This window comes from Talpa occidentalis, unplaced genomic scaffold (assembly GCF_014898055.3).
Source record: "Talpa occidentalis isolate TD23 unplaced genomic scaffold, MPIMG_talOcc4v2.1 talOcc4.11, whole genome shotgun sequence".
NCBI lineage: Eukaryota > Metazoa > Chordata > Mammalia > Eulipotyphla > Talpidae > Talpa > Talpa occidentalis.
Window position 1 is genome coordinate 36,047,672 of NW_023601104.1, and position 22,550 is coordinate 36,070,221.

Below are 22,550 nucleotides of genomic sequence, written 5' to 3' on the forward strand. Positions count from 1 at the left end.
CATCAGTTATCTGTGAAATTTCAGTCACACACTCAAAACATAATCCTAACACCTAATACAAATTACATTCTTGGTTGTCCTCAGTTTGTCACCCACAGTAACCTCTCGGTTTCTCCAACCCCAAATAGAGTAACAATCATTTTATTATGCAATTATGCAATTTAACTTTTCTCTCACTTCAAGCTTTCCCCAATATGGAAATTGTGCTATTTGCTCAGTTTTTCTGGAAATGTGAAATTCTTGTAAAAAATAAAGTCTATTTAAAAAATTCAACATTTTGAAAGGTCAGGGGCAAGGTAAAGAGACACGTTATCTTAGGGAATTAAGTCTTAACACTTAAAAAAAATACAAATTCCAATAATTTATATATTTATTATCCAAGGCCTTTTTTGAAGTTTTTATATTCAGGCATACAGTTATATCTCTGTTCTGAAATTTAGAGGAGGTAGGGAGTTAAGAGCCAGACTATCAATTTCAGTTTTTCTCCTTTTTTCTAGCTGTGTGACCTTGGTCAGCTCACCTAAACTGTAGTCTTAAGAAAGACTAGAGCTTATACATTTGTAAAACAGTGGTAATAATACTATAACCTGCCAGATAGGTGAGTGAAATTGTAAATTTCAATTAAAAAATTGAAAGCTTCAAATTGATGGATGAAAAAATAACTATATTACCAACACAGAAAAGACAGGTATCAAATTTTCTATCTTGAAAACTAGAAACTTGCAAGTGATCATAGAATGTTTCTAAGTTCTGACAGAAATAAGGAATATGGCCCTAGAATTCTATACTTAGGCAAGGTGTCAACACTATGATATGATCATATGATCACTTTCCTAAAATTACACAATAAAACACTAGGTTTTCCAATAATATTCCTACTGCTACATACCATAATAATAAACTACTTATAGTGATTCACTGAGGCAACAAATTTCACCTGGAAACTTCACAATGCAGGTGATATTTAAAGTCATGGGACTGAGTGAGATAATCTAGATAAAGAATGTTTATCTCTGAGACAAAAACTTTAGCAGTCAGGAAGAAATAAAAAAGCAAACAAAATGAACTACAACAAAGAGGCCAACAATGAGAAGCAAAACAGAAGAATATGATATGTTGGAAGAGAAGAAACTGTCTCAAGAAGGAATAATCATTTGAGTCAACTACTGCTCATAATTCATCCCATCATCTATTCACCCTATATTAATAAAATGAAACTTAAGAATGGTGAGCATATTAAGATCTGTGAGATTCAAGTCTATTGCTCAAGAATATTCAACTTGAAGTTTCCAGATTGATGGAAAGGTCACCATCAAATATCAAGAGTCTTGTGTTTTTCAAAGAAAAAACACAAACCCAAACTTCTAAAAATGTTCAGCATGCTTTGATCTCAGAGAAAATCTTTTCATACCTCTGCAAGTTTATATGGTAAAACAAGCTTTTCTCCCACTGTCACAGTCTTCCTTGTAACTAATGCTTCAAATAGCATCTCTTCCTTAACCTATAAAGCAGAAAAGCAAATTCAATATATAAGATTTATGACAATCGATTGAATTATTTATTGAAAAGTCAAATATAGGAAAAAAATAATAAGATTAACAAATATGTAATAGAGTAAAAAAAAAAAAAAAAAGAGATAGTATGCTAGGGAATTTAAATAATGGCCAAAGTAGAATTTAAGTGTCCACTCACCCCATTTTTACCCTAACCAAAAAAATAAAGGAAATAGAGGCAAATAAGATAGATTTTTTTTTAAAGATTTATTTATTTATACAAGAACCAGGGTACAGGCCAGATGCACGGGAGGGTGAGAGTATTCATCAGAGACAGAGTGTAGAACAGAACAGACAGAAGGACTGAAATACATTGCTGAGGGGACCAGCGGGCAAGACAGTAGAGGTCTGCTGCACCATGTGGGACCCTTGCCGGCCGGCTGGGATCAAACCGGCACTGCAGAGGCTGCGGAAAGCTTCACAGTGCTGCGCTCAACCGCCTGCGCCACCAGGGGAGGCCCAGATGGCATTTTTTTAAGTTAAAGTTTTCTTTCTGTTTATAATGGAGAAACGTTTCGTTGTGCAGAACATGGAAAATATATTATAGTAAAAAAAAAAGATTTAGACAATCAAGCATAATCCCACAACCTAGATGCAAGGACCAAAAAATGACAACACTTCTTGAATTCTAATGGACGCTTATTTATGTTTCAATTATTAATTTTTTTAAATGGTAAACTTAGAGAAAGCTGATGCTTTCTTTGTTATCACTTGAGGCAAATACTTTCATGAATTTCACATATATCATTTCAGTTCATGTTTTTATACATACATATATTAAACACTACATGTTGTCAAGTGTATTTAACTCTTATATGTATAGCATTACAACTGTCCATATGTTTTTAAGATTGAAGTATGTTGATAATCTAGACAAAGCATATCCATTTTAACTGCTAACTAGCAAATCAGTAATAGAGTGTGTAATCCATTCTCCTACCTGTAGGCATTAACTGATTTACAATTTTGCACTATATTAGATAATGAACTGCAATGATCATTCTTATGTGTTCAAGAGTTTCTTTATAAAGTACATACTAAAAGTGAAACTAACAGGTTGTAATGTACATATTTTTACCTTTGCAGGATACTGCCAAATTTCTACCCACAGTTTTTATCAGTTTTATCTGAATAACAGCACTGAGAGTTCTGATTTCTTCAAACCCTGACCACTTGGTATTATAGGACTTTTGATTTTTGTCATACTGCTGGGAATGAAATGGTAAAACACTTTGTTTTTATATAAACATCCATACCATAATAAAGAAATAACACTCATAAAATTTTATACAGTGACATAAACTATATCAAGCCAAAAGATTAGATTACAAAGAGAAATGAGTCATAAAACACTTACGTTAGGTATTACCCTGCTACCAGCAATTCATGACACATCAATCATTTTTAAAATATGATTATACCATAAAGGAAATATACCTTCTTTTGGCGTATCCACCATTCAGTTCTCAAATTACAAATAATGGAAATAATCTGAGGCACATTACCCTCACAAAAAGCAATAAAACTAAAACAGCCAAAGTATAAATATAAAACCACAACCTTTCAGATATATTTAAAATACTTTGAGAAACTAAAATAAAATCCCAGAGTACACAAACATGACAAAACTATAAAAATGAAGGAAAAAAAACATGATAAAAACCACTGTTGCATTGTCATATTATTCCTACATTTAGCCGATCACTATTAAAGCTGAACATTTAAATATAAATGATCTTTGGTGGCCAATACAATACACTATGGCAACAATGCCTGAAGGGGGGATCCTACACTTCTATTGTGGAAATAATGATTAAATCAATATTAACTCATTAAAAAATATTTTAAATAAAAAATTAATAAAAAATAAAAATAAATAATCTATCCTCTAAACGCAAGTAAACTTTTAAAAGGAGCAAACATAAGCTGGCAAGATGGCGCAAAAAAGACACTTCTATACACTGGTATTAATTGGATCAACCACTGCAGAGAGTAATTTGTGAACATCAGTAAAGCTAACTATGTACATATATACCATAACTCAAAAATCTCTTCTTTGGATTATATCCTAGAATAATTCTGACATGTTAATAAGGAGACATCTACAAGAATACTATGTATAAATGGAAAATTACAAAAAAAAACTAAAGATGATAAATTATTTTATTTATACAATAACATTATATACAACAGCTAAAAAAAATCTACAATATATACTGATACATCAGCATTGAAAAAAATCTCAAAAAATATCAAGATGTCAAGTCAGAAAGTTACAATATAATGTTTTATATAAAGTCTAAAAATAATCAAAAGAAAACTACATGTGCTTTACAGAGTTAGTCATCTATTTTGAAAACATAAAAACAAGAAAAGGAATGATAAAACCAAATTTCTTTCTGTCTGGTGGAGACAGAGTATACATTGGGTTTCAATGACATGCAATAATTTATTACTTGTACAGGCCTATGAATATACAGATGTTTATTATATTGTTTTATATACACAAACATACTATGTGCTAGAAACATAATTTAACAAAGCAAAAAACAGAAAATATGATAAAACAAAAATTAACACAGGGCCTCCCTTGTGGCCCAAGGAGTTATGATGCAACCTATGAAGCTGTCCGCAGCCACTGCAGCAAAACTTCAATCCCCAGCCAGGGAGCTACACACACATGGCTCAGCAGACCTCTCCTGACTCTCCCACTGCTCCCCTCAGCAGTGTATTTCAGTCAATCTGCCTGTTCTGTTCCCCACTCTGTCTCTGGTGAACCCTCTCACCCTCACACCTCTGGCCAGTACCCCAGCTCTTGTATGCATAAATAAATAAATCTTTAAAAAAAAAATTAACACATAAGTAAAACAGAATAGATAAATCTAAAAGTCAACTGTTTGCAATTAAGAAATGAAAGATAAAGAATGGAAATTAGACTTTTAGAGGTGAACTTAACATAGTACACACAGTTGTAATTTATAATCTTGTATACCTGAAACCTATGTAAGATCATAAACCAATGTACTTCAAAAAAAAATTAAATGAAATAAAAAATTCAATAAAAAAGTTAAATGAAAGAAAAAGCTCACACAAATAAAAAGAAAAAATTATGAAATACAAACTGAACACAAGAGAGGTTTAAAAGCTAATAAAATATTTACAAAGAATGAAGAAATAATGAATTTTTAACATTTACTTAACATAATTTCCTAGAAAAAAATTATCAAAATTAACTCAATCCAGATTTAAAAATACTAAAACATTAGCTAACAGAACAAACTGACATCAAATACGGTTGCTCATAATATTTATATCCCTTAAACCTTTAAGAAACATATTATTCTTTGCTAATGATTCTTCTTTTAAATATAGGAAATTATTTAAAAGGATGGAAAAACTATCCAACAATTTTAAGCAGCTGGTTTAAAGCCTCGCACTAAAACTCGATAATTTTATTACCATACCAACTCTATTATATGCAGATTTATCATACACATATCTACATATGTATGCATAATCACATGAAACACTAATCTTGCTCATTATATTTCATAAACATCCTAAAGGAAATATTACTGAATTCATAGTATAATCAGCTACTCTATAATTTTCCAACTAGCCTTAGAGTTGTACATAATAACTTAATATTTTAAACTTTATTAGTAACAAAATAATTTGCAATGAGCTCAAAATCCAACCTCAACATTTCTCAAATTCACCTAGTTAAGAAACTGACATGTATGTTAAAACATCATTCTTTATATATTCATGCTTTCCAACTTGTTAACATATCCTTAAAATATGTTTGCTTAAAAAAAAAGTCTTTTTTAGCAATGGTGATTGTTCTAATATCTCAAAACAAAACATGCTCCACAATTGAAGACTGTTCACCTTTTAAGAATTTTACAAATAATTATCCCTAAATGGGATTTAGCAAAAAGAAGACTGAAAATATTTACTGCTGCCTGAGGTAACTACAAAAAATAACTGGAAGAAAATAATTTAAACCATTCTTTTAAAAACATCTGTTCTTAAGAAATTAAATCTTTATCATTGAATTAAATGACTTTGGGAGGACAGCGAATTAAATCAAATCTTAACTGAAGACTTTAACTTTTAATTATACCAGTGATTATGTCCATCTTTCAATTTTATCTCAACAAAAATCTTGAATGTGCAATTATTTTCAATCTTAGCAACTAAAGGTGAACATTTTTAAAAATAATTTCTAATAACTAACTATAGGCAGGATACCATGGTAGGTACTGTCAGATTTTCTCTAGCTATCTTTTTATTTATTTCCAAACCTTCATTACTAGAACCAACCCGAACTATACATAACAAGAAAGAATTTAAGAATCCTGGGTTAAATAGTGGTATCCGCTATCAAATCATGCTTGCTGTTAGTTTAACTTTGACAGTGTAAATGTAAGTCTCAGAACTAGAGTTCTCCTTTTTTTTTTCTTTTAACTAATACCTGACTTCCTTCTCTGAATTGCCTGACTTGCTCTTTCCTCTCTCACCAAAGGAGGACTACTGGACTAGGATCAGGATCTTGTAAGATCACAGCACAATACCATGTATTACAATAACAAATGTTTGACTGAAATGTCTAGCTAAAATACCATTTGTTCTCTGGCTCTCATGAGCATTCAAAATGACAGCCTTTCACATCCATTCCAAAGAACACCTGCACCCCTATGTTTATAGCAGCACTGTTTACAATAGCTAAGCTTTGGAAACAACCCAAATGCCCAAAAATAGATGACTGGATCAAGAAGATGTGGTACATATATACCATGGAATATTACTCAGCATTCAAAAAAGATAAACACATGCAATTTGCAGCAACATGGATGGCGCTGGAAGGGATCATGCTCAGCGAAATAAGCCAAAAAGAAAAAGAAAAATACCGGATGGTCTCACTCATAGCAGGAATCTAGAAAACTTAAATAAGGGACCAGGAAAACGAATAACTATAAGAAAGTGAAAATCAAAATCAACAAAAAACTACGAACCAGAGACACTTTTAGGGGGGCGGGGGTGGGAGGGGAGGGATTGGGGTCAGAATGGGGGGGCTGCAATTGTATGGGGAATATAAAAATAAAATTTATTATTAAAAAAAAAATAAAAAACAAAAAAAAACAAAAAAACAAAATGACAGCCTTTCAGACATCACATCCAGGATCCTAGTAGAACTTCTTTCCAATTAGCGAGTGTAGTTCCAATTTAAGGTACTACTTCTCATTCTACCAGGCCAACTCATCCCATTAAAGTTAATTAGCAACATCCAGTTGTGCACAAAATGCTAAACACTATAAGTTCAGACAAATAAGTTTTATCCATTGCTCTCAAAAAGTATTGCAGTCTTATAATGACTTTCTTTTACAAAACCAAAATTAAGTTATGCTAAGTAGAAGAAAATGTTCTATGCTGATAGACAGTTTGGAACAATCACTGAGGTTAAATCTCATGAAATGGCACAGGAGTCAAGATATGAAAGATGAAAAATATTTTCATAGAAAAAATGCAGGCAATTCATAATTGCAAAAAAAAATTGAAAACAATTAGGTCAGCCTTCAATAGATAATTGGATAAATTGTGGTACATGGATACGACAGACTATTACACAGAGAACCAGACTAACCAATCACGAAAAGACATGGGTGATCTTAAATGTGTATTTTTTTAAGTGAAACAAGTTGGTCTGAAATGGCTGCTCCTATATGATGACAATTACATTACATTCTGGAAAAGAAAAATCTACATAGCTAGTAAAAAGATCAGCGGTTGCCAGGGGCATAGGAGAAGGGGATGAATGGGTGAAATATATGACTTTTAGGGCAGTAGAACTATTTCGTATGATACTGTAATGGCAATTCATTATACTATGCATTTAACTTTAATGTATACATACATTTTAAAAACTGAGTCATTGGGGGAAAGAATGTAGACCATGACAAAGGAATCTAGTTATATGACAAATATATGAAATAATCTCACTAAAGGGATGGGAAGAAAAGGTACTGACCTAATTAATTGTGGAAATGGAGTCTGTAAGACTAAAGGCAACAGGAAGCGCAAAGGGGTATGTGTTAACAATTTTAATATTGTCATATATGTCAAAATATCTATACCTATACACACACACACACACAAAGAGCGGGTGTTTGAATAACTTCTTTGAGCTCAACTTCATTTTGTTATATCATTAATGAAAAAAAGATAATTCCCCTATCGGTTGAGGATTTGAGTTTTGTTATACATTCTGTTACTTAAAATGGCAGTTTCCAGGAGACTACCTAAAATAAACATTCAGTGAGGACTTACTATCAATATACCAGCATTGAACAATTAAATTAAGAAAATGAATGGCAGATGGAGGGAGACAAGTTCCTCATAGTTATTAGCATGGGAGTTTACAGATAAGCAAGGGAAGAAGGCTAGAATGAGACATTAGACGATGAATTAGAAACACTATGTTCTGTTGTTTATCCTTAGGTACAGGTGGTTACATAAAACAGTATTTAGATATAAGACCACACAACAGTTAGTATACACGCAAAAATTTCCTTGCTTTATAAGACAGGAGGGACTATAAAAATGATAGACCTGTTTTTCCTTTAGATTTATTTTATTTATTTATGCACACAAGAGCTGGGGTGTAGGCCAGAGGTGGGAAGGGGAGGTGAGAGGATTCACCAGAGAAAGAGTGGGGAGCCGAACAGGCGGATCTATTGAAATACACTGCTGAGGGGAACAACGGGCAAGACAGGAGAGGTTTGCTGCGCCATGTGGGTAGTAGCTCCCTGGTCAGAGAGCGAACTTGTGCTGCAGTGGCTGCGGATAGCTTCATAGTGCTGAGACTTAACCCCCTGTGCCAACAGAGAGGCCCAAAAAAAATGACAGACCTTTTAAAACTAATCTGGCAAGATGTGGTTAGCTGAGAAAACATACGAAATCATCACTGTAATAGAAAGAAGGGAAGGTAACAAAGATTTTCTTATGGGAAGAAGTACAGTAGGAGATGAAGACCTTTGACCCTATTTAGTTTTTTCTCTCTACCCATCCTATTACACCATCTTCAAATAAAATAATCTAACCAAAATCTGGGTATGAGAAAAAAATCTCAAGAACAGAAGGAGAAAAACTAGTGAAGACCTCAAACATTACATAGTCTAGAGTAAAATAGTCACTCTGTCCAGCAAATTGAGCAATTATGGGAATCTGACACAAAGAGAGGAAGGGGAGAAAAAGCCAAATATTCTAAAAATTTTGGTATACTCAAAAGCAAAAATTTCATCTTTTGGAGAAAACTGTTAATAGTATTAACCCATTTACACCTACAAAACAGTCACACAAGGTAATAACTGAGCAGTTACCCAGTATTTGAAATAACAACTGAGAATATAATCACTCACTTCTAATAATTCTGAGACAACAGGCAGAACTTCAGGATTACAGATATCTATGGAGTCATCCCGATATGTCTTCTTTTTATAACAGATATTACCCAAGTGTAGTATTGCTGAGAGAAGAGAGAAAATCCTGTGAAAATAAAACCACAAATTACAAAGCTTACTTGTGTGCATTCTCTAAGCTTATTTCCTAGTTTAAATATCAGAAGAAGAATAATTATAATAACCAAAATTTATTGAGTGTTTCCTATGTCAGGCACTGTGCAAAGTGCTTTATATAATCTTTTGTAGTACTGTATCACTTGTCAAATATAGTTGTTTCACTAGGACCTCCTGCTATTGTTTAAATCTGCAGGAGTGTTTCTAAATTCCATATCTTTTTAAATGCCTTTTCATTCTGTCTGGAATGTCCTTTCCCTACATTGTCTATTTCAAATTTACTGAATCAAAATTTTTAAAGGAAAGGTCTTAGAATCTGTATTTTACCAAGCAGCCTGGGTAATTCTTTATTATTAATTATATTTTAAAAATACTTTTCTATACCAGATTATGGTGTTCTTGGTAAATGCTTTAAAAAGACAAAAATAGTATGGGCTCACTGAAATATGTTATCTAATATAAAGCCCCCGACTGCGAATCATTTATATCTGAACCCTCCCTTTTCTCCTTCCCTTCTCTCTCAGAGAAACACATGCCCCTCCTTCTAGTGAATATCTGAAGATTATATCTGAGTTACAGAGATGAGTCAAACTGAAGACCAAACTACCAGTAACATACTACTTGTAATGGTTTCCAATGTGAGATGATAAAGCCATATCAGAAAGTACACGTTTTATTTCTAACTTTCATTATCTTTAAAAAAATAAAGTTTCACTATAATTTAAGGTATAATCTATATGTCAAATCAGCCAGGTGTCACAACAGGTAAGTAAAATATCCTGATGGAAAAATCTAAGTAATACCGAGGGGAGAAAATGACAATGGTATTGTCATATGGTAACTTTCAGTGAAATGGAGTTTATGTCACCAATTAAATGGGTTTACATAGTTACATATTACATTATTTGGTCTTAACTGTCTCTCATAAAAAGATTCCAGTAAAAGATCTGCTAATAGAAGATTCATACCAATGATATAATTACAAGCAAGCAAAAAAATTACAATATTCTCCTACTTCTACGAGATTATAAATTGACAACCTGATCAAATCCTACATACTTATCTCAACATTAGTTCCCTCCTCAAAAAAAGTAACTAGTTTTTTTTTCTGATGAGTCAAGGTTACTGTGTCCTTAACTTTAAATTGTTTTATTTTAAATATAGTTTACTTCATCTCATCTCAATTTTTTTACATTTCTATTTTGTTTACATTTAAATTTAAATGCATTTGAAAATATTTTTATTTTTAAATTGAAATATAAACAAAATGTTTATTATGAAATTACACACATAAAAAGGAAATACACAGAAAAATTGTCTTACTGATGGGTACCCATGTTTAAGAAGTTTAGAACGCAATGATATGCAAAACAAAGAACTATAAAATAATGTCATAAAGCAACAGTTTTTAAGTAAGGTTCATGGATGGACTTCAGGGACACACAAAATCTTGCAATTAGGCACAAATGCTTAATGATATATATTCTACAGGAAGAGAGCTCCACCATTCATCAGAATCTCAAAGAAATCATAAAGAACTCACAAAAACAATTCAAAATGAGTTTTTTAGAAAAATTATTATCACAGACAATGCTTAAAATAAAGGATGTACTAGATTAGGAAATCAGAACCATTTTTAAAAGGCTCAAGGAAGAGGAATCCTTGAAATACACAGTATTTATTACTTACTGAGAATATAAGAATACAATAAATAAACTCACTGTCTTCGGGTCCTGGGAAGAAATCCTACCATTTCCATCGCCAGCTGTAAACGTTCAAAGTCATGCCTCAAATCTTCCCCTTCCACCATAAAGCAATCCTGCTAATTTTTACAAAAAAGGGGGGGAAAAATCAAGATTACTGATTGAAAATAATGTAGCCAATCAAAAATTCACCCATTTTAGATAAGTGTACCTAGGTATAAAAATTAGAGTTGGTGAAATATTTAGACCTAGTCAAATTCACTAAAACCTCTTATCTTACTACAGGTATGCAAACTAAACACATACTTAGCAAAATACCAGTTATTTTTTTCTCCTTTCCATAACCACCAAGGCAATGAGGAACTTAAGATAAAGAGCTAGCAATACTTATGACAAATGTTCTGATACCAAGTTTGATTTTGAGTGGTTCTGAAGAGTTCTGGAGATCCAAAGTATTTGAGAGCTCAATTCCACAAACAAATGCTATTTATTCAAGAAATATTTAATAAATGACTACCCAAATGCAAGGCCTTGCACTAGATCCAGGGACAGAAAAATAAATTCTAGAAGAGGCAGCAATTTGAGTGAGAAATGGAAATGAATTAATATCATTAAAAAAATGTTTGCTAAATCTATATTGGATATAACGTAGTTCCTAATGAAATAAACAACATGGTGATCAATGAGCAAAAGAAAGAGGCATGTGTGAAAGCATGGAAACCTGCAAAGAACACACATCTTGTCGTCTGTAAAAAGAGTTGAGGTCTATTCAAATGAAAATAAATTTTTTTTTAATATGGGTGATACTATTTTAGAATAACCTAGCATTTCAGTTCCCAAAAACCAAACATTAAAACTATATAATCTAAGTATTTTTTTTTTAAGATTTATTTATTCATGCATGTAAGAACCAAGGTAGAGGCCAGATGCACGGGAGGGTGAGAGGATTCACCAGAGACAGAGCAGGGAACAGAACAGACAGACTGACTGAAATACACTGCTGAGGGGAGCAGCGGGCGAGACAGGAGAGGTCTGCCATGCCATGTGGGATTCTTGCCGGCCGGCTGGGATTGAACCTGCGCTGCAGAGGCTGTGGATAGCTTCCCCAGTGCTGCGCTTAATCACCTGCACCACCAGGGGAGGCCCTAATCTAAGTCTTTAGAATAATACATGAATCTTTAAATCTCTTTATTTTATGTTCTGACAGTCCCTTATACTTTTAATTTCAAAACCTCTTCACAAATTGGTTTTTTAAACTATCTTCCTATGGAATGTTGTGTCAATAAACACATTAAGTGTTATCCATCTCATTTCATTGCAGCTCTCTAGCATCAATCAGTGCCAAGAACACAGTGGGTAATTACTGAAATAAATCCATAATCACTGAATTACAGAGTAAGTGCCAAAACGAATGAAACATTCCTTTTGGAGAAATAAAGCAAGCGCTTATATATCTTTAAAAATATTTTATCAAGTATTTATCATATACAAATCCTGCTTTAGGCACTATAAGAATATAGCTAGATATAAGGTGCAAAATTAAGTACTAAGTTTTAAAATGTTGTTAAAAAATACTCCTAATCTCTGTAAGGAAAGGTTTAAATTTTAAATTTAGTTCAAGAAAAGTTCTTTCTGAAAATCTATACACTTAATTTTCAGCCTATAAAAATTTTGGTAAGCAATTTTAAGACACATTTCTACCTAAGTCAATATCCTACCCATTAAAAATTTTCCTTTTTTTTTTTTAAAAAAAAAAGACTATTTTTGCATAGAAGAACTGGGGTGCAGGCCAGAACTGGGGGGGGGGGGAGTGGGAGGCAAGGTGGTAAGAGGATTCGACAGAGACAGAGTGAGGAGCAGAAAAGGCAGATCTACTGAAATACACTACTAAGCGGAGCAGCTGGTGTAACAGGAGAGGTCTATTGTGCTGTGTGGGTTAGCTCCCTGGCTGGAGATCGAACTTAGGCCACCACAGTGGGCCTTCTTAACCCCTAGGCCACCAGGGAGGCCCCTAAAAATATTCTTAACCTTTAGTAAAACTCTAAAAAGCCTTTGCTTCATTTCTTCCCCCTTCCTCCTCCCCCAAACCAACCATCCAGTTTATGATTTAGAAAACATTTTTCCACAACAAATACATGGGAGAGGGGGTGATGTGCTTCCACTTGCAAAAACTCAATGATATAGCAATGGTTTCCATAAATGATTTATTCTCATTGCCACTAAAGTGAATGAAACAATGTATGTATGTATATATATTTATATATATAAATAATGCTAAAAAAGTAAACTGAAACAATAACTTATAAACAGATTTATATTTGTTATCTGTAATCAAATGTTCTTCAGAAACACAAAATGATCTCAGTGAACACCAAAATAATTTTTTAAACAGTGTATTGATGAGCTTAACTCTACCCCTAATGACAAAGGTAATGTAAAGACTAAGGATGGAGTTATCTATCAGACAACACTATACTCATCTTAATTTGGACTTCTATGAAAGCAGACCTTGAGACCAACTAGTAGGGAAATGGGAAAGTAAAATAGGGAAGGCAATGTAGCCTAAACATTTTACAATATCATAGTGGGTAACAGGAGATACCCAATATTTTTTGGGAAACAGTACAAATAAAGAGGTGAAGAAACTACAGCATTTATATTTCATCTCCTATCATTCACTGGCTAAGGACCTCTGTAGATAGGAAGAGGAAGCTGTTAATTTCTAGGCATTTTTACAAAGTCATGCAAGAGCACAAAGGCCTTCCAGAGTTCTGAGAAAAGCCTTCATGGAGAAACAAATATTGGTACTAGTTGTTGGAAGTCAGTAACAGAACAATGAAAAAGTAAGGTTCAAAGGATAAAACAGGAATCAACAACTGTTACAATTCATTCTCCTGAAAGAAGACAGCTGACTCCTCTACTCAACTCAGCACGAGTCATAACATACCATTGCAAACTCCCCACAAACACACCAAAAAACTACCAGCCTATTTTTCCCTTTGTATGGGATGATGAAACCTTTTCTCATTTAGAATGCCTATGATAAGCCTGGTGTGCAATAAACATTTAATGTGGGCATGAGGAAGGGAAAGTAAAAAGTAGAGTCAAAGTAGACATTTTTTCCACAGTGTCTTTATTTCTTAGACTAGTGTTTAGAAAATGATACTTTTTTGTAACTAGCAGTTGATAGTTCAGGACATAAGTCCGAATAATTTGCTGGAGTTCATTTAAGGAAAAAAGGATATAAAGAACACAGGCTTGATTGGAATCCCAGTTACCCTATTAACTCCCTTTACCACCATCGTGGAAGTTCGTTAAATTCTAAACCACTATTGCTCCTTGTGTAAAAGATAATTTATACTAACTACAACCAGGGCTCTTATAAAATGATCAAATATTAAATGAATGTTAAAGGTAAGAACATGACAGTGTCCTGAGACTATCATTGATTATGGCAATTCTCATTAAAACTATACCTGATAGTTGAACACTAAAATTATTCAAAGCTTAGTTCAGATAAATAAAAAATTATATATTGAGACTAAGTCTTTATATTGAATATATTCAGAATCAGTATTAAGATAAAATTATTTGAATAGTTATTACCACCTAAAGAAAGGAAATTCACATTTGTTAAATATCTTCTACATAACAGTGACTATGAAGGTTACCTGACATGTATAATCTAATTCTTCAAAATACACGAGATACTTATGTGTGAGCATATATTATTATATGTACATTTATGGGGGTTTGGGGGAGGGAGACTGTAAGGTTAAATAATTTGATTAAATAACAGTAATGGCCGAACCACAATCAATCCAGGTCTCTGAAGCAACAAAAGTTGCTTAAGTTTATTTGAAAGGATAACCCTTAAGAAAATTTAAATGACCACACAATGGTTAACAACAGGTCCTCTGCTAAAGGACATCCCTTGGAATTATTCACACAATTTCATAAAATACATAAACTATATAGCAAAAATGCCCCCTTCACACACACACACACAAAGCAGTCCTTAACAATCCTCTCTTCCTATAATGCTAGACACTGAAGTTCTAATAAAAGGGAAATAAAAGGGAAATAAAGTTTAGTCCACCTCCAAATACACTATCACAGAAGCCTCTAAGAGGAAAGAAAAAAATTAACAGATTTTCAGATTGACTGCTTGATTCATCAACTTGTGAGAAAAAGAAGAAATTAATGAAAGTTCAACCTATATTTGAAAACACAATAAATAGGACAGAGATGAAAGTAATGTTAAGGGAGTAGGAAAGTAAGGCTACCAAGTTCTTCTAAAAGAAAAAGATAGATGATGGTGATTTCAATGGTCACAGTGATGGTGGAAACATTTTTTGTGAGTTTTACATACTGAGCGCTATATCAAATTGTATGTTTCATCTAATTTAATACTCACAAAAGTTAAAGACCATTATCATCCACTTAAAAGGATGATGGAAACAAAAGAATAAAGTGAGCCTGTACAGGCTCTCAAAACTAATGAGTCAGTTATCAAATCAGGTCCACTTCAGAGCCCAAATCCTTAAGTGTCACTAAAGACTCCATAAACAGGGCCTCCCTGGTAGCACAAGCATTAAAGTCTCAGCACTGTTAAGCTATCACTGGCCACTAAAGCATGAGTTCGATCCTGGCCAGGGAACTGACCCACATGGGGCAGCAGACCTCTCCTGTCTTGCCCGCTGTTCCCCTCAAGCAGTATATTTCAGCATATCTGCCTGTTCTGCTCCCCACTCTGTCCCTGGTGAATCCTCTCACCCCCTGCACATCTGGCCTATACCCCAGTTCTTGTATGAATGAATAAATGTATAAATGAATAAATAAAATAAATCTTAAAAAAAAAGAAGACTGTCCATAAATAATAGCAAATCAGTTCATAATTTCACTTTAAGTTCTGTCCAGCAATCAAGTCATATTTTGCCACGGTAGTTTACCAGTGTCCTGCCTATTTCCCAATAAGTCATGGTCACTTAATGTAGAGTAAATGAAAGGTGGATGTTTCTCAACAGAGGCAGAACAGCATGAAATTTTCCGACTAATATTTATCAGAATCTATACATTTAATTATGTTAAATTTATTTTCCAAAATGTTAAATCTGAAGCCATATAAATGACTCGGTTCATTATGAATGGCAGTGCAACTAAACTATATTTCAAAGAAAAAATTAATATCCAGAATTGACTCTGAAACTGCCTAGTTTTATAGCTAGTGGAGTTTATAATCACCTGCAGTGAGAATTAAAGTAACGGTTATGTCTAAAAAAGATTAAGACATGTTATGTTTCTGAGAGGAATACGTAATAAATTAGTTCATTAGTTGATTGATACAGCCTTTTACATATGATTTTTTTGTATTCTTTTTATGATTACAAACATATCCTTATAAATTAAGCTAAATTTATCTATTCATTTTGAATCGTATCATATACACCATTAAATCACTCAATATGAAACATAATATAATCTTATTTATAGGAATTTCAGTTCTTGACCTTTTGGAAAATTACATAAAGGTTACAGCCTCTCAATATTAAAATAATCAAAGGAAAACGTATATTCATGCATTAAGTGGAAAAAAACTGTTGAAGGACCCATAAAAAGGAAAGCTGTGACTTTTAAAAATAACAAATAGTATTTATGTAAGTAATGAAACTACTAAATAATAATTTAAAAAAAATCAAGAAAAAATCGTGTAGTTCATAAGGATTCACACATCTGAAAAATCAAGAATGCAATCACTTTATTGTTGTCAAAATAAATACTGAATATGGACTAAATATTAGCGACAACAAAAATGTAAACTGACTGGTTTTTAATCCACAAATCGTACACAAATAAATCAATTCAAAGAAATTTATCATCTTTTCTAAATTCTTTATTTTATTTCAAGTGATTTTCTTTCTGACTAAAACATAACATATCTACAAATGGGCAAGGTAAGGATCCTTTAAAAAGGAACACAGAATATTTAGGTACTTGTACTGACCGGCTCAGAGTCATAGCAATAATCATCCCAGCTCTGTCTGAGGGGTCTCTTTGTTATCTGAAAGTAAAGCAGATTAGGTAGAAGTAACAGTGATTATACTTCTCTAGTAATATCTCAGATGTAGTGCTAAGTTAGCACTCCTACTAGCCAAAGAAAGTTATTTGGTGTAGCAGCATATAAAACAAAAAATAACTAAATGAATGTTCAGATTCTAGGAGAGCCTGACAATCCTGGTGGTCTAGCACTCTCAAATTACTAAAGCAACCCAGACTTGCTATTGCCCAGTAACTGAGATTTATAATACCTGCTCAATCCCATATTCTATGAATTCTATGAATACTGACCTTATGAAAATTACAAAAAGATCTGGAAGAACAGTAATAAACTCTTAATTTCTCTAAAACTATCAGCACATCATGGGAAATTAATATTTTTTAAAAAGGAAAACATTTAATCACCCAAATGCAATGCAAATAGTTTAAAGAAGGGTGGGAAAATTCATAAGCTAATTAAACCATTTTTAATTGGTTTTTTTTTTTTTTTTTATAGAGGCATGCTTTATTTATTTATTTATTCATTTGTTTGTTTTGTTTATACATGCACTGGGTACAGTCAGAAGCACGGGAGGGTGAGAGAATTCACCAGAGCCAGAGCGGGGAGCAGAGCAGGCAGAAGGACCGAAGTACACTGCTGAGGGGAGCAGCGGGCGGCAGGAGAGGTCTGCGCACCATGTGGGACCCTCCTCTGGTGGCTGGGGAGCAGCCGGGGATCGAACTGGCGCTGCAGAGGCTGCTGGCAGCTTCGCAACCCAGCGCTCAACAGCTGCGCCACCGGGGAGGCCCCCATTTTTAATTGTTATACAAGTAATTATTAATCTTACCCTAATATTATTAAGTAACCTGAACTAAACAAATTTAATCTTAAATTTAAGATTATTATGTAATTCTAATTCTTTACTAATATATCATAAAGTAATATTTTAAATAATTCTGAAATTCTTTTTTTTTTTTTAAAGAGGCATGTATTATTTATTTATTTGTTTGTTTGTTTGTTTGTTTGTTTATACATGCACTGGGTACAGTCAGAAGCGTGGGAGGGTGAAAGAATTCACCAGAGCCAGAGTGGGGAGCAGAGCAGGCAGAAGGACCGAAGTACACTGCTGAGGGGAGCAGCGGGCGGCAGGAGAGGTCTGTGTGCCATGTGGGACCCTCCTCCGGTGGCCGGGGAGCAGCCGGGGATCGAACCGGCGTCGCAGAGGCCGCAGACAGCTTTGCAACCCAGCGCTCAACCGCTGCGCCACCGGGGAGGCCCTCTGAAGTTCTTGATATATATTATAAAAAGTCTTATTAGTTTGTATCAATATGCAATTTCAAAACTGAGTAATATCAGTTATATAACATGCTCTCTATTGTGGGAAAAACCTAAAATGTTACTTTCATGACCTTAAATTGCTTACAAAATCTTCCTAAGGATTTTTAAAATTATGATAAAGGAATTTCTTTCCAAAGACTTTACATCTTGATTCAAGCAAAAAAAGAGGAGATAATCTGTTAAATAATCTACTGCAATACTAGTTCATTATCACTGGTTTTAGAGTTTTTGTTCATATAAGGAATAATTAAATTAGGGACATCAATGTAAAAAAATTATCCCTTATTTAACTTGTAAGAATTATCCCTTATTTAACAGTTTTAAGAAAAGACGCAAATTTTCTAAATTATTTCTTTGAATAAATTAATTTCATGTTAGATGTTTAATAGAACTATTTATCAAATCATAAAAATACTTAAAATTTAAGTCAGTGAGATAATATCAAGAGGTACATAAAATGTCAAAGTATGCATTAAAGGTTTCAAGAAGTCCCTTGAGAAGTACAAGCACTAATCATTAGTAACATTTAACATGATGGTGTCCGTAAAATGCAAATCAATTTGGAAAAAGTAAACTATTTTTACTAAAGTAAAAGTACCCAATATATGCCCTATAAACAGTCTATCATTGTTTTAAATAGTCTTACAAAAAGTAAAACCATCTTTTAAAACTTATGAGAATATGAATAATTTTTAAATTTGAGAACTGTAGCACATAAATTTTTAGATTACACATCAATGAAACACTAGATAATACCCATTACCAGGTTTGTTAAACAAAGTACTAGAAAAAACTTCTCACCAGTAAAACTGAATAATGCCCTAAATTTTCACGTGCTTTATATGAATTCTCACCTGATTGAGATAATGATATTCTTCTGGTTGTTTAAGATGGAATGCTAATCTCTCTTCTTCACTTGCTCCTGCCAGGAGGTAATAGAAAACATGATAGTTCCTGTTGGAAACAAAGAAAGTATTGTTTTATATTGAACTAGATTTATTGTAACTATTTAACAGGAAAAAATCAAACATTAATTAGTAAAATGTTTCCACTTTACTTCATTTTTAAAAACTATGATGACAAATTCATTATTTATTTGGATGCTGAATCAAAAAAGAAGGTGGAAGATGACTGTAAGTGCTCTCCTCCATAAAACCAATTAGAAAACTACCAAATTTTTATCAATCAAATTTTTGAGAAGACTGGATTTTATCCAATCGCTAACAAACCTAGGGGGTTTATATACAAGAAAAATAGTCAAATCTCACAAAATACAACTATCTTTATAGTCTTTAAACTTGCCATATTACATTTTCTGCTCACCAACTCAACAGCAGCATTGAAAATCAGTAATTGTCAATAGTGGAAAACATGAGCAGAATGGCAGCCCCCAAGGGTAAAATAGTATTAGAACTCATTCAGAGTCTCATTCCCTGACAAATATCATTGTTTGAACTGTCTGGTAGTTTCCCTATAGTAAGTCATGTTCCAAATTGTCTGCATTTGCCCTGATGCAGCAGTAGCCCAGTGTGAAACTCCTTCCTGCCAGGTTTTTGTATAAAACAATTACAGACAAGTTCTTGAGCTAGTAGGATGTCTAAAGCAGTGCCCCAATAAATGTTGGGGCAAACAACAGAATAACAACAACAACAAAAACTTTTTAAAAGAAAAGCTGGTAAATAAAATCTCCACACAAACTTTGAAAAGTTCCAGCACACTCCTGAAAATCTAGAATTCCATGTTCATGCATAAGACTGTACATCTAAAGGGCACATCTGTTCAGCAAAAACAGAGGAGATACTAAATTTCACAAATGAATAAACTTAAAGGTCTGCACAAGCAGGAAGAGAAGGTTAAGAATAACAAAATGCCTGACTTATAGAGAAAGACACATACACACACAGAGTCCTGTGGCAAAGACCAGGAAATTTAATGTTTCCAAGCATTTAAAGAAATCTCTGCAATCATTACTGACAACTACCTAACCAAGCAGATAGCTGAGAGGCCACATGCTTGAAAAAGAATACTAAATTCTTAAAGTTCAGAATAGTCACAAAACAGCAAGAACAAAAACTACCATCATAAACCCTGGGAAGGGAGATTCTTATTACTATGCTGTCACACGATAATTCTAAATGTCCAATGACTTTTAATATGTCCAATTTTCAACAACAACAAAATATGAAGCAGGCAAAGAAAGAAGAAAGTAAAGCCCATGCAAAGGAGAAAAAATAACCAATAGTAACTGTCCTTAAGGAGCCCAGATATAAGGATTATTACAAGACTTTTTTTTGTATTTCTTTTTAAGATTTATTTATTTATACAAGAACTGGGGTACAGGTCAGAGGCACAGGAGGGTGAGAGAATTCACCAGAGACAGAGCAGGAAGCAGAACGACTGACGACACAGCTGAGGGGAGCAGCAGGCAAGGCAGGAGAGGTCTGCCACGCCATGTGGGTTTCTCCCTGGCGGGCTGGGAATCAAACCCTTGCTGCAGAGGCTGTGGACAGCTTCAAAGGGTGGCGCTAACACGCTGCGCCACCAGGGAGGCCCAAGACAAGACTTTTAATCCGCTGTTTAAGTATGTTCAAGTATGTTTAAGTATGTTCAAAGAAGTATGTTTAAGTATGTTCAAAGAAGCAATCTGTAAAAGAGCTCAAGGAAAGTATTTGAAAGATGTCTCATAAGACAGATACTATCAATAAATACACAGATCTTGTAACTGAAATTAACAAATATCTACAGGAGTTGAACAGCAGGCAAAAGAAGGAATCAGTGAATCTAAAAACAAGCAAATTGAGATTAGTCTGATGAACATAAAGAAAAAATGAATAAAGAGTATAGCAAAGTATCACTAATCTGTGGGACGTCATTAAACAGACACCAACATATGTACAATGAGAATCCTAAAAGAAAAGGGCCAGAAAAAAATATCTGAAAAACAATGACCCCAAACCTCTAAAATATGATGGAAGAACATTAATCTGTACATCCAAGAAACTCATGAACTTCAGGGGGAAAACTCAAAGAGCTCTCAAAGAGATGTATGAAAACAAAAACACAACAAATCAAACTGCTCAAAGACAAAATTTTCAAAGCACCATGAGAGAAATGTCTAATTAAAGGATCCTAATACAAGGACCTCCCCTGTTGGCACAGTGGTTGAGCGTTGGGCTGCGAGGCTGCCCACAGCCTCTGCAGCGCCAGTTCGATCCCTGGCCTCTGGCAAGGGTCCCACATGGCACAGCAGACCTCTCCTGTCTCGCCCCATGATCCCCTCAGCAGTGTATTTCGTCGTTCTGTCTGTTCTGTTCCCCGTTCTGGCTCTGGTGAATTCTCTTACCCTCCCGCGCTTCTGACTGGTTCTTGTATAAATAAATAAATCTTAAAAAAAAAAAAAAAGGATCCTAATACAAGATTAACAGATGATTTCTCATCAGGAACAAAGGCAGATGGATAACACATTTAAGTACTGAAAGAGAAAAGACTATCAGCCAAGAATAAAATATATATCCAATAATATATATATTTACCTTTTAAAAATAAAGGTAAATAAGGATATTCCCAGATAAACAAAAATGAAGAAATTTGACATTAAGCAGATGGACCCTTAAGCAATATCCTTTATGAATATAGACACAAAATATCAACTAATGTTGGAAAACCAATTCCAGCAACATATAGTAAAGATTATATATACATCTGCAAACCAAAACTCAGCAAGCCAGAGAATCTGTTTGTAAGTTCTAGATCTTCACTTTCCATTGATTCTTCAACACCAAGGGAAATAGGCATATTTCTCTAATATTCTCATTAAAATGTATTAGAAAAAGTTACTAATAACTTTCTAATAGGAGTACCTGTTAGCTCAACAAGTCTCTATAAAGATATTTTCCTCCTCAAATTCTCTTCCCTTCATTTTAAAACATCTCTAATTCAGTTTTTCTTCTGTTAAAAAATTATAAAAAACTAATTAATTACGATAATGCCAGCTCTTAATTCTTGATTGAACTTTGGTATATATAAGGGCCACACTAAGCATTCTATAAAAATTCTTTCATTTAACTCTCTAAAAAACTCTTTGGACAGTTTCCCAACTGTAAAATGTGAATAAATATCTAAAAGCAGAGAAGTTAAATACTAATGTTTCATATACAACAATTGAATGCAGGTCTTTTTAACTTCAAACTCTGGCTCTTTATTTTCTTCCTTGCAACATGAAACAAACCATTATCTCTGATACTTGGTTTCTTCATCTTCATTAACTGGTATGAAGTTACACACCTTATCTCTAAGTAAAATGTTATATTTAACTCAGTATTTACAAATATAATTAACTCAA

The 22,550-nt window shown here is 33.5% G+C and overlaps 1 protein-coding gene across 11 annotated transcripts in view; it reads right to left on the reverse strand.

Moving 5' to 3' along the window:
* The window catches only part of MYO9A (myosin IXA), a 191,763-nt gene that overhangs the window by 118,932 nt on the left and 50,281 nt on the right, over positions 1-22,550 (reverse strand). For 7 of the 11 annotated variants that reach the window (XM_054688553.1, XM_054688550.1, XM_054688576.1 and 4 more), the window contains exons 5-9: positions 19,063-19,162; positions 16,838-16,894; positions 10,852-10,952; positions 8,975-9,101; positions 1,412-1,501 (exon numbers count right to left, since the gene is read on the reverse strand). In XM_054688553.1, coding sequence (XP_054544528.1) covers positions 1,412-1,501; positions 8,975-9,101; positions 10,852-10,952; positions 16,838-16,894; positions 19,063-19,162 — 475 coding nt within the window. The remainder of the gene's footprint in view (positions 1-1,411; positions 1,502-8,974; positions 9,102-10,851; positions 10,953-16,837; positions 16,895-19,062; positions 19,163-22,550) is intronic. The other 4 variants (XM_037502853.1, XM_054688584.1, XM_054688572.1 and 1 more) reach the window with 1 other exon arrangement.